Genomic DNA, 12,958 nt, shown 5'->3' with positions numbered 1-12,958 from the left:
ATTTAAATAGTAGTCCAATCACAAACAAGAGAAAATTTGCAGATGCCTGGAAATCCTGGCAACACAGACAAAATGGGGGAGGAACTCAGCAGGCCAGGCAGCATCTATGGAAAAGAATATAGTCAACTTTTGGGCTGGGACCCTTCATGATGACTGGAGGAAAAGAGATGAGGAGTCAGAGTTACAAAGTGGGGGGGGGGGGAAACAGTAGAACTATTTTCGAAAGATATAAACATGAACTTTGGACTAGATAAGTAGAGAACATTAAACATAAATAAAGGTGCAATGGAGCTAACAGAATACAAAACAGAGCAGCAGGATACAATACAACCAATGGATGAATATGAAACATATAAGTGGGATATCAACAAGCAAAAAAAATAGATCATACTGTGATGAACGGAAAACGTTTGACAGAATTTACTTCAAGGCTTAAGAAACAGAGCTCAACAGTAAAAATATAACAAAGGCAACAAACACTTGCGCTCTACCCATATTAACACATTCTTTTGGCATAATACCTTGGTCCGAAACCGATCTGGAAAATAAGAACTGAAATGACAAATTTCAGAAAAGACTACGTACACTCGAACGCGTTTAGATGAACACTATCTGGGACAGAAGGGGGAAGAGGAATAAGACATTAAAAATTTCCACGTCAGATAAAACTTACGAAGATACGCTTTCATCAGTGAAAAAAGGATTCAGCACTGCACACAAGAAATGCAATCCTGATAAAAAGTATACACTAGTAAACTTAAATGAGAGCACAAACCAGAAAAAATGAAGACATTAACACTAATGAAGAAAAAGTTAACCAATGGAAGAGCATGACCCTCCATGGAAGACATCCCCATGATTTGAGCAGACTAGATATCGATAAGGAAGCATCAAACACCTGGTTTAGAGTTGGAGACCTCTGCCCAGAAACCGAAGGTTTCCTTATGACAATACAGGACCAGGTGGTTAACATAAATAAATGATCAAAAATACATAATAAAAGACCAACAAATTCAAGGCAATAAAAGTAGAAAATGCAAAGAGAAGCCAGAAACAATCCAACACATTACAGGATCCTGCAGCTGTTTAACCCAGTCTGATTACTTACACAGGCACAATCAAATAGCAAGCATCATTCACCAAAATGATGCTTTAAAATACAAACTCATAAAAGGTACCATACCTTACTATAAATACAAGCCTGATCCAGTTTTACAATCAGAGTCCCACAAATTATATCACAACCGATCTGTTATTACAGATAGGACAATCCGTAATAACTCAGGATATAATAGTACGGGATACAAGAACAACTTACTTAATAGATATAGCCATTCCAAACACACATACCATATGGAAATCAATAATTTGAAAAACACCAGAAATATGCTGAATTAAAAGAGGAAATTGAAAGACTTTGGAACATGAACAGGGTATACATTGTCCCGATAATAATATCTACAATTGGCAACATCCTACAGCTACTACACAATAGCATTACACAATCAGGGCCACACAGCAATATCTTTGCAAATCCTCAGAAAGCCACAGTACTAAACACCACTAAAATAGTCCAAAAGGTCCTAGCGATTGAGAAATGTGTACTTGGCTGTGCCCACACCTCAGGTTTTACCAACTTGGGGAGAAAATAATAATAATAATAATAAACATTGAGAACATGAGTTATAGACTCCTTAGAAGTTAGTCCATTGGTTGTGGAATCAGTTCAGTGTTCGGGTGAGTGAATTTATCTCCTCTGGTTCTAGAGCCTGATGGTTGAGGGTTAATTACTGTTCCTAAACTTGGTGGTGTTGGATTTGAGGCTCTTGTACCCTCTTTGTGATGGTAGCAGCAAGAAGAGAGCATGGCCTGAATGGTGGGGGTCCTTGAAATGGATGCTGCTTTCCTGCAACAATGTTCCTTGTAAATGTGCTCAGTGGTGGGAAGGGCTTTATCTCTGATGGACTGGGCTGTGTCCACTACTTTTTGTAGGATTTTCCATTCAAGGGCATTGGTGTTCCCGTACCAGGATGTGACGCATGCAGTCAGTATACTCTCCACCATGCATCTGTAGAAGTTTGTCAAAGTTTTAGTAACATGTCAAATCTGTGCAAACTTCTCAGAAAGTAGAGGCTCTGCTATGCCTTCTTTGTAGTAGTACTAGATCCATGACAGATCCTCTGAAATGATAACGCCAAGGAATTTAAATTTGTTAACTCTCTCCGACTCTGATAGCCTGATGAGGACTGGTTCATGGATCTCCAGTTTCCTCCCCCTGTAGTCAATTCAATGATCAGCTCTTTGGTTTTGCTGACATTGAGTGAGAGGCTCTTGCTGTGGCATCATCCAGCCAGATTTTCAATCTCCCTCCTATATACTGATTCGTCATCACCTTTGATTCGGCCTATGACAGTGGTGTCATCAGCAAACTTAGATATGACATTGGAGCTGTACTTAGCCTCTCAGTCATAATTACATAATGAGTAGGAGTCTATATCTGTAGGGGTTAAGCACACAGCCTGGTGGTGATTGTGGAGGAGATGTTGTGGCCAATCTGAACTGACTGGGGTCTGTTCGTGAGAAAATCAAGGATACAGATGCACAACAATGTATTGAGGCCTAGGTCTTGAAGTTTATTGCTTAGTTTTGAGGTAATGATAGTGTTGAATGCAGAGCTATAGTCATTAAAGAGCATCCTGATGATAAAAACCACACTGACTCCTCCAATCAGATGTTACCTTTCCAGGTGATCATAAACTGCAATCCTAAAATATTCTTCAACAGTTTCCTTACTACTGATATATGACTCACTGCCTGCATTTTCCTGGCTTATCCATACTGCCCTTCTTGAAAATGGGAAGAACATGAGCTGCCCACCAATATTTTGGTAAGATGGTGCAAAATCCTCTGCCAAACTTTCACAGTCTCCTCCCTTATTTCTTCGCATTTAAAGTTTGTTGTCTTTTGCACATTGGTTGTTGGGTACAGTCTTTCATTGATTCTGTTCTGTTTCTTGGATTTACTGAATATATATAGTGACATATGTGTACTCTAATAATAAATTGACTTTAAACTTTACTTCACATAACTCTCTCAAATACATTTCATCAGGCCCTGGAGATTTCTCCTCTTGAGTGTATATCATATATCCAACAGCTTCTCTTTCCTGATATACACCTCTAGAACAACAACATACACCTCCACAACAACGCATCTCCACTCTCTTCTCCCTGTGTGATGCAACGTATTTGTTAAGGACATCACATATATCCCCCAAAATCCTCAGAAAAAAAACAGGCTTCACAGAAAAATTTCCCTTTTGGTCCCTGAGGCATCCCGAGCTACCTTCTTGCTCCTAATACATTTATAAAAGGTTTTGGTATTCTCTTCAGTCTGTTGATCAGGCCCTTTTCATGTCCCCTTTTTGCCCTCCTAACTGCTATCTTAAATCTCTCCTATATCCTCTGTAATCTCAAAAGACTGACTTAATAACAATTTCCATGCCTGATGTACAATACTTTCTTTTGTCTATCAACCCTCAATTTGCTTTGTTAACGAAAGTTCATTAATCTCACCACCTTTGCTTCTTACCCTTATGTTGATTCTGAACTCTTACTATTTCACTCTATTAGATGTTATTTTTCCCTCCAGCAGTAGTCCCCAGTCTACTTTAGCCAGGTCATGTCTTTCACAATAGAAGTCAGCCTTACCTTAATTTAAGACCTCAACTTGAGGTCCAGTCTTATACTTCTCCACAGCTGCCTTAAAGTTGAGTGAATTGTTACTGTCTTCAAAGGGTTCCTCCATAGACACTTGCCCATCCTCAATCTCTGAATTAAAATTATATTGTTTCCTCCCTAGTAGGAGTCATAGAGAACTACAGCAGAGAAATAGGCCATTCAGCCCATCTAGTCCATGCCGAACTATTAATTTGTTTACTCTGATCAACCTGCACCTGGACCATAGCCTCCATACCCTTCAATCCATGCGTTTACCCAAACTTCTCCTAAATGCTGAAATCAAACTTGTGTTCACCACTTCCGCTGGCAACTCATTCCACACTCTCAGCACCCTCTGAGTGAAAAAGCTCCCCCTCATGTTCCTATTAAACATTTCAACCTTTCACTGTTAACCCTTGAGCCCTCGTTCTCATCTCACCCAACCTCAATGGAAAAAGTCTGTTTATATTTACTATGTCTCTAACCCCCAAAATTTTATATACCCCTACCAAATCTTTCTTCATTCTATGCTGCAAGGAACGAAGTCTTAACCTATTCAATCTTTCCTTATAACTCATGTCCTTGAGTCCCAGCAATATCCTCATAAATTTTCTCTGTACTCTTTTAACCTTGTTTACATCTTTCCAGCAGGTAGGTGACCTAAACTGGACAGAATACTCCAAATTAGGCCTCAGCAACATCTTATACAACTTCAATATTCTGAATTCATGGCTTCACTTGCCAATCCTAGAGGACTTGCTCTCTCAGTACTGCCTTAATGCTCTTCCTGATCAGCAGTGCAACACCTCCTCCTCTTCTGGAAGAGCTCTGTCACACCTGAACATACTATACCTGGGATAATAGTGCTGCCAGTCCTGCCCTTCTCTCAGCCACATTCCCATGACTGCCACAATGTCATAATCCCATCTCTGCTACCTGCAATAGAGTAAATGCAGTTAAACTTACAGCCCTTCCTCTCCTGTCTGTTCTGCCTACTAGACTCATCTGCTCCATTTAGTACAGTATATATATCCTTCTCTCTCCCCTCCTACTACACTACCATATGGCTCACACCCACTTGTGTCATTTGTTTAAACCTGCTGAGTAGCACTGGCAAATCACGCTGACAAGATATTGCAGCCCTTCCATTTAAGGTATCATAAGGTACCATTACAGGCTATCCCTGCCCCAGAAGAAATTCCCATTACCCAAATTTCTGGATCCCTCCTTAGCCACACATTTAGCTGTCCTGTCTTTTTATTCCTAATCTCACAACCCTGTGGCAGACCCTGAGATTACTACCCTGGAGGTCCTGCTATTCAAATTTCTGTCTGACTCCCTAAAATCTATTTGCTATACCTTATTTCTCTCTCTATCTATGTGCTGACCCTCTCCTCTGAATGTGCTAATGCTCTCCATTTTGCTGATTCATTTTCCTAACACACATCTCCTACTTGGAAGTTATAAACTTTTTCCCCTTTGCTGAATGTGCAGGCTTTCTACCACCACACTCTCCCGAAAACATAAATTCTTTTTTCCCATCTGCTGAAGGTACAGATTCTCCCCAGTCTTCTCTTCTTAATGTACACTTTTTCCTCTTCCCCCCACTCTTGATTAACCTGAGTTCTTGAAACAAAACAAAACAGAAGAAGCTCAATCTGCAGCCTCTACCTTTCATTGTTTAAATCTGTATCTTCTGCTGTCTAAAGCCCACAGGTTTCTGATCCTTTTCTTGCCCACGTGATAAGAGTTTACTTAGATACTTTGTGTGGCTGGCACTGTGGCACTGCTATTAGAACTGCTGTCTTGCAGCAACACATATCCAAATTCATTTCTGACCTCAAGTGCTGTTTGTGTGGTGCTTGCATCTCCTCCCTATGACTGCGTGGGTTCCCTCCCTGCGGTCACTATAAATTGCCCTAGTCATGTGGGTGGTGGAACCTGGAAGGCGTTGTGGGGAGAAGTTCGACAACATTGCCAAAACTTCGTAATCTTATTATAGTTACACTCCACGTTCTATCATAACGTACACAGGGAGACAGGGAAACTAGACTAAGTGTTATTTAGGAAGTCTGAACAGAAGTTCTAGGAAATTATTTGAGTTGAGAAGCAATAATGCTAATAAAGATGTTACAGGAAGAACAACAGAAGTATCTCTAGATGTTAACATTGTGGCTTCAGGCCTAATCCTGACCTGACTATGGAGTCTAGGCAGGTACTGCAGTGTGATCTGAGATCTACTTTTCATGCAACAAGAGAGTCTGCAGGTTTTATTTATTACACTTGTAGGTATTACATGTCTCATATTTGTATTTCTTGAAATATTGAAGGGCCCAGTGAGACGAAATGTTAGACCTAATTAAAAGGGTTTTGGATTGAATGGCAATCCTCAAAAGCTTCAATTTTTGAGGTATGCAATGCGGTGTTTCATAATAACAAAAAATAAGAGGTATCAAATTGGCATTACATACTTTCAAATGAATTATACACATTTCAGTGTGATTTATGGGGGCACAGGGGTCTTGTAAACTGTTAGATCGTGGTTTCAAATCATATAATGTAAATATAAAGTTTGACAAACACCTGCCTTTTGAAAGGTGGAAACAAACTTCAAATTCTAAATTTTAAGAAAACATGGATCCCTGATATTCTGTCTACTAACCTGAGTTTCTGATACTATTGAAACTTACCTGTTCTTCCAGGTCTTCTTCCTCTTGTTCTGCAGGTGTAAGTAGATTTGACAAAGCTTGCAGTTGGTTAACAGAAAACGAGAAATCCATTCTGGTATCGTGTTGATCTTAATGTCCCTGTTTGGAGTACAAATACATATGAACATGAAAAATAAGAGCAGGAGTAGACCAGACTGCCACTCAAATCAGCTCCACCATTCAATAAGATTGGTTCTTGATTTCAGATCCTTCTTTCTGGTCATTCTACATAACCTTGATTTCCTTGCTGAGCAATAATCTATCAAACCCTGAATAGTTTAGCCCTCTTAGCTTTTTAATGTAAAAAATTCCAAAGATTTGAGATTGCCTGAAAGAAGAAATTCCTCCTAATTTCTATTTTAAATGACTAATAACATATTCTGAAACTAGATGCCCATATGTGGATTCCTTCAAGAAGAAAAACCCTTTCAGCATTGACCTTACATAGTTCCCTCAGAATCTTCAATAAGATTCTCAGTCTTCTAAACTCCACTGAATCTAGGCTTTAACCCTTCCCTCAACTGCTTCCACGGTGCAAACATTCTTTCTTATTCAGTGTACGGAATATGTATTCTGCTTTATCATATTATAATCTTTAAACGATCTGCTATTATATCCCAAGGTTGAGCCATAGATTGGCAAGGAAAATGAAAAGACACAAATGTTTATTTCTAGAGGGAAATGTTTGAAAAGTAGAGCTGCTACATTTCATTAGGAGTGCGAGGAGATTTGATACTCATGAAAGACTCTCACAAATTTCCACGGATGTACCATGCGGAGCATTCTAACTGGTTGCATCACCAGCGGGTATGAAGGGGCCACTGCACAGGATCGGAAAAAGCTGCAGGAAGTTGTAAATTCAGCCAGCTCCATTATGGGCACCAGCATTGAGGCCATCTCCACAAAACAATGCCTCAAAAAGGCAGAGCCCCATCACCCAACACATGCCGTCTTCTCATTGATAATATCAAGGAGGAGGTACGGGAGCTTGAAGACACACACTCCTTGTTTCAAGAACTGTTTCTTCCCCTTTGCCATCAGATTTCTGAATGAACAATGAAACCATGTACAGTACACTACCTCACTATTTTTTACTCTACTTACAAATTAAAATTTATTTTCTGTATATATATCTTATCGTAATTTATAGTTTTTAAATTATGTATTGCATTGTACTGTTGATGCAAAACAACAAATTTAGTGACATAAGTCGGTGATGTCAAACCTGGTTATGATTCTGCCTCACAGTGACAGACACCTGAATTTAATCTTGACCTCAGGTATTGCCTGTGTGGCATTTGCATGTTCTCGCCTGTGACCATGTGAGATTTACTCAAGGTGCTCCAGTTCCCCCCCCCATATCCCAAAGACATGCAAGTTGGTAGGCTTAGGGGCCATGTAAATTGCCCCTAAAATATGGGTGAATGGTAGATACTTGAAAGTTGCTAGAATGTAGGGAGAATGGGATTAATATAGGATTAGTGTAAAACGATGGTTGGTGGTTAGTGTGGAATAGACTTTTTTTGCTGTATCTCTCTATAACTTTATAAATGCAAACATATATCAAAGTCACATTCCAGTCCCAATGTTATAAAAGAGAATGCAGAGACAAAAGAGAAGAAGCAGAGATTTATATTGCCATAAGAAATTTAAGCATATACATCTGAGGAAAGGATAGAAATGCTGAAGTGGAGATCTTTATATCTCATCAAATATATCTTCGGATATTTTCTTATGAACTGTTTTGACAGGGTAATTGCAGAAAAAATGTTTCCATATGTGGAAAGGAGTATTACTTGAGGCCAACAATATAAGATGGTCATCAATAAGCCAACAGGAAATTCAGAAGAAATTTGTATCCACCATAGAGTAGTGTAAACGTGGATGAAAATCAAAAATAATGCAGATGCTGTGAATCTGAAACAAAATTATAAAATATTGGAAACACTCAGCAGGTCAGGCCGCATTTATGAACTCTTGACTCTTTTATCTCTCCACAGATGCTGCCAGACCCACTGAGTGTTTCCAGCATTTTCTGTTTTTCAGTGAGAGTGTAAAGCTGTAAATTTAAGGGGAGCCCTGAGGAGCATATGAGAAAGAAGAAAGAAGAAAGAAAGAAGAAGATAGTGGGTTATGTCATAGAAACAGACCAGTAAGTATATGGTGAAGCACACGTGGAGCATAATCAGAGACTAATTTCCTTGCTCGGTATTGTATGTAATTATATTGTCTTAATTCCAGATTATTTATCTATAGTTTATAGCTTAGGCACTTCAATAGTTCCCGCTTCATCTGTAGCTCTTCACTTCTCCTGCTCTCCCCTGACCAATTCTACATCTCCTAATACCTCTCATCTCCTTGCCCTTGCCCGAGCTCCTCCAACGTTCACCTCTCTCATCTCCCTCACATCCCTGACCCTTCCCTCCAATCTCCCGCCGCCCTTTCCCCGGTTCACCCACCACTCCTGGATCATCCACTCCGGTACCCACTTCCTCCTGCCCCTCATCCTCCTCTCCCTTCCTCGCCCTCTCTCCTCCCTCCCCTCAGCCTCAGCCGCACTCACCCTCACCCTCTCCAGGCTCCTTAACTCGCCGCCTCGCTCAGCGCAGTCTCCATGACAACAGTAAACAAGCGAGCAGCGGGAGGATGTTGACAGACAGTTGAAGTACCCAATCGCGTACTGGAATCTCGGCACATTTGACCAATAGTGAGCACCTCTATCTGCGACATTCCACGTCTTGGCTGTGCCCACCCCGGCCGAAAATAACCATGCCTTCCGCTGGGCCGAGAGAAATACTAACATTCGTTGTAATAATCATCAAATTCCTCAAATGTTACAGGCCACGACATTTAAAATGACCTGAAATATACCCAGGCGCTCATCGGGGCTGCCCTCTGGGACTTTGCGTCGCGCGCTGACGCATGGCAGTAGGACCCGGATGGAAGGAGGCGAACGGAAGCTCGAGGTGAATGGAGGGAGCGCCTCAAGGAGGAGGAAGCGCCAGGGTGGAGGGGACTGAGTCCCTGGTCTTTCGGGGGTGTGTGGGGGGGGTAGTTGCTGGAGAAATGAGGCCTTGGTTCGGTAGGACGAGCGAAGTTGGAAGGAGGGTAGGGGGAGGGGAGGGGAGGGGAGGGGAGGGGAGGGGAGGCCTGACCCAGATCCGGATCCGGGGTTGATGCGAAGGAGCCATCCGGTCTCTGGGACGTTTGACGTGGGGTGGTACATCGATATTTAGAACGATTTTCCTGTCCAATCTGTCCATCCTGACGTTAAATATATATATATAGTCGGCGTCTCTGCTACCACAGATCCCTGTGGTAGATCTAAATACAGAACTGGTTCTTCAGGCATCGAGCGAAGCTTCAATATAGGTGGTGACGGGAGGGAGAGCACTAGTCACAGTTTGGTTACCTGCATATTCTCATTTCTTCCTTATATTTCCTCTCCTATATGGGATATTATATTTCCTTTTGATATGACAGACCTTTCCAGCCTATCAGAATCTTGCTGTCTCACGGAGAGCAGTTCTTTCCCCCCATTAATTTTCCCTTTAATCTACTCTCTACATATTCCCATCAGTGCTGCCCACATATTATGGGGAAATTTTACAGTGGCATATTAACCTGCACACCATTTAGATGTGGAAGGAAACCCATATCAAAATTGGGAGAGTGTGCCGACTTCAGACAGACAGCACCAGAAATGAGGATTGTACACAGGTTGTAGGGATGGTGATTCAGCAGTTCAGCTATGTCGTGAAATGATCTTCAAATGATAAGGTACTCCAAACAATTATTCTTTCTTGGAACAGTCATGTACTGTGTCCTGTGCTCCCAGTGTATATCGATGAGTCCTGACGTAGATTGGGAGACCACTTTACTGAGCACCTATGCTCCATCTGCCAGAAAAAGTGGGATCTCCCGGTGGCCATCCACCCATTTCAATTCTACTTCCCATTCCCATTCCGATATGTCAGTATGTGCCCTCCTCTACTGCTGCAATGAGACCACACTCAGGTTGGAGGAGCAGCACCTTGTACAGCAGCTGTAGCCTTCAACCTGATGGCATGAATGTCGATTTCTCGAACTTCTGCTAACGCTCACCCCTTCACCCTCACCATTTCCCTTTGTCACCTTCGCTCCTTACCTGCCCATCACCTTTCTCTGGCGCTCCTTGACCTTTCCTTTTTTCTATGGTCTTCTACCCTGTCCTATCAGATTCCCCCTTCTCCAGCCCTTTATCTTCTTCACCAATCAACTTCCCATCTCTTTACTTTTACCGCCCCCTCTACCAGTTTCACCTATCACCTGCCACCTTGTACTTCTTCCTCCCCTCCTCCCACCTTCTTATTCTGACTTCTCACCTTTTATTTTCCAGTCCTGATGAAGGGTCTCGGACCGAAACATCAGCTGCTTACTCTTTTCCATAGATGCTGCCTTGCCTCCTGAGTTCCTCCAGCATCTTGTGTGTTTTGCTTGGCTCTCCAGCATCTGCAGATTTTCCCATTTGAATTATATTTTCTCTCTTATTTCATATTCCCACCAAAAATGATTCTGAATCTTTATGTCTAAACCAAGATTGTTTCAGATTAATACATTAAACTCGTATTTTTCCTCTTTTCACATTTGGATCTCTTTCCAAGTAGATCAGATTGGATCGCAGTCACTGGTAACCACATCATAAAGTAATATAATAAACAGATTCTTTAGCCCACTGAGACAGCATGTGGCCATCAACCACCTATATATATTAATCCCAATTTTAGTCTTGCATTTCCCATCAAGCCTCTCTGGAATCTCCACTCACCCAAACGGTAGGGCAATTTCTAGTCACTGATTAGTCTGCACATCTTTGGAGGAAACTAGAGCTCCCAGAAAAGAAATCAAATAGGCACAGGAAGAGCATGCAAATTCTACATTGACTGCACCCATAGTTGCTGTTAAACCAGGGACAGTGGAGTTATGAGGCAGCAAGTTAACAAGCTGTGGCACCTACTGAAATGACTGTCAGTTCAGAACTAGAAGTGAGGAAGTGGAGGCCATGCAGAATCCAATGTGGACCACCAATTGTGAAGTGAGTATCAGGATGAAATGCATTGTAGAGGAAAGAGAGGTCGGCTTTGGTTGGAAAGAAATAGTGGTTTTTGCTGTTGAGGCTTGTGGAGAACATCTGAGATTTGGCACGTGAGCATTGTGTATAAGGGTACTTCCTGTTCTCTCATTTCAAAAGTGCAAAGAAGGTAACTATCTGTTCCGGATTTCATTGCTTTATCTTCAGGTTTCAAAATGACCTTCAATTTCACAAACCCATCTGGAAGCTTCACATTTGCAACACAGAAGACCACTGCAGGTGGCACAGGTGGATTTTCTTTCGGCACCAATGCAGGAGGTTCTCAAGGAGGCTTCGGCTTTTCAACAGCTCAGCAGTCAGCAGCCACTGCAGCTGCCACCACCTCGGCCCCAAATGCCAATATGTTCTCATTCGCTACGCCAACTGCAGGGGCAACTTCATCCACTGGTTTTAGCTTTCCAGCACAACCAGCAGCAACCACCACGGCTGGAAACTTCTTACTCGGGTATGTTACACTATTGGACATTGCATCAATCTTCAGTGTACTCAGAACCAAAAAACAGAGATGCTGAAAGAACTCAATCATTCAGGCAGCATCTTTGGAAAGGGAAACCAGTCAATGTTTGGGGTCAGGAGCCCTTTCTCAGAACTGGGGGAGAGTGGATGTGTGTCAGTTTTGAATGCAGAGTTGGTGGGGGGGTTTATTATTGTGATATGACGAGAGAGCAATTCAGTGTTCATTTTAGGAGGTTGCAACATGCTCAGAAAAATAAGACATTATTTCTCTAGTTTGCACTGGGCCTCACTGTGGCTGTGGAAGAGGCTGCAAGCAGACAGGTCAGAGTGGGATTGGGAATTCCAGCATAGAGGAGACCATGTTGTGAACACTGAATGCAGTACATGTAGATTGAGAGAAGTGCAGAAGAATCACATTCACCTGGAATGGGTTCTTTGGAAAGAAAAACGGTGTTGCATTACCTCTGGTTATGAGGGAAGGAGCCATTGGGAGAATTGCCTTCCTCATGGTCAGCCCTCTCTTTTCAGGAATCCTCATCGTGTTGTTTGTCAAGCATTTCATTCCTTCCCAGAGTTCTGCTTTAAAATAGAATCCTCCCCCCTTACAACTCTTTCCCCAGTTCTGAGGAAGGGGTCCTGACCTGAACTGGTATCTCATTCCACAGGCGCTACTTAACCAATTGCATTTTTGCAGCATTTTCTGTTCTTGTTTCAAGATTTGAGCGCCTGCAGTTGTACTCATTTTGAGTATTCTCTGGTCTCTCATATATGCTACTAGTGGGAAATAGAGTCAGATAAGGGTGTGGATGCAGAGATAGTCTGGGCATAGGTTGAATTCAGGGAGATGGAGCAGGAGGGGTTGAATGTGGGGGAACAAGATAGATTGTCTGGCTGATGATATCTTCAAAGGGTTGTGCCACTCAGCTTATTTACTGTTATTGCAT

At 42.0% G+C, this 12,958-nt stretch overlaps 2 protein-coding genes across 6 annotated transcripts in view; one reads left to right on the top strand and one right to left on the bottom strand.

Annotated features, from left to right (window-relative positions):
* dnaaf6 (dynein axonemal assembly factor 6) overlaps window positions 1-9,268 on the bottom strand; it is a 72,137-nt gene extending 62,869 nt beyond the window's left edge. For 2 of the 3 annotated variants that reach the window (XM_063060576.1, XM_063060578.1), the window contains exons 1-2: window positions 8,991-9,268; window positions 6,410-6,526 (exon numbers count right to left, since the gene is read on the bottom strand). In XM_063060576.1, the coding sequence (XP_062916646.1) occupies window positions 6,410-6,499 (90 nt within the window). In that variant the 5' untranslated portion in view covers window positions 6,500-6,526; window positions 8,991-9,268. The remainder of the gene's footprint in view (window positions 1-6,409; window positions 6,527-8,990) is intronic. The other variant, XM_063060577.1, reaches the window with a different exon arrangement.
* A 59-nt stretch (window positions 9,269-9,327) lies between these two features.
* The window catches only part of LOC134352931 (nuclear pore glycoprotein p62-like), a 33,014-nt gene continuing 29,383 nt past the window's right edge, over window positions 9,328-12,958 (top strand). Inside the window, exons 1-2 of one of the 3 annotated variants that reach the window (XM_063060568.1) lie at window positions 9,328-9,393; window positions 11,706-12,003. In XM_063060568.1, the coding sequence (XP_062916638.1) occupies window positions 11,714-12,003 (290 nt within the window). In that variant the 5' untranslated portion in view covers window positions 9,328-9,393; window positions 11,706-11,713. Of the gene's footprint in view, window positions 9,394-9,445; window positions 9,466-9,613; window positions 10,208-11,705; window positions 12,004-12,958 lie in introns of those variants that run through there. The other 2 variants (XM_063060570.1, XM_063060569.1) reach the window with 2 other exon arrangements.

Source organism: Mobula hypostoma, chromosome 10 (genome assembly GCF_963921235.1).
Source record: "Mobula hypostoma chromosome 10, sMobHyp1.1, whole genome shotgun sequence".
Taxonomy (NCBI): Eukaryota; Metazoa; Chordata; class Chondrichthyes; order Myliobatiformes; family Myliobatidae; genus Mobula; species Mobula hypostoma.
Note: the sequence above shows the minus strand (reverse complement) of the source record. Positions and strands in the feature narration are given on the sequence as shown.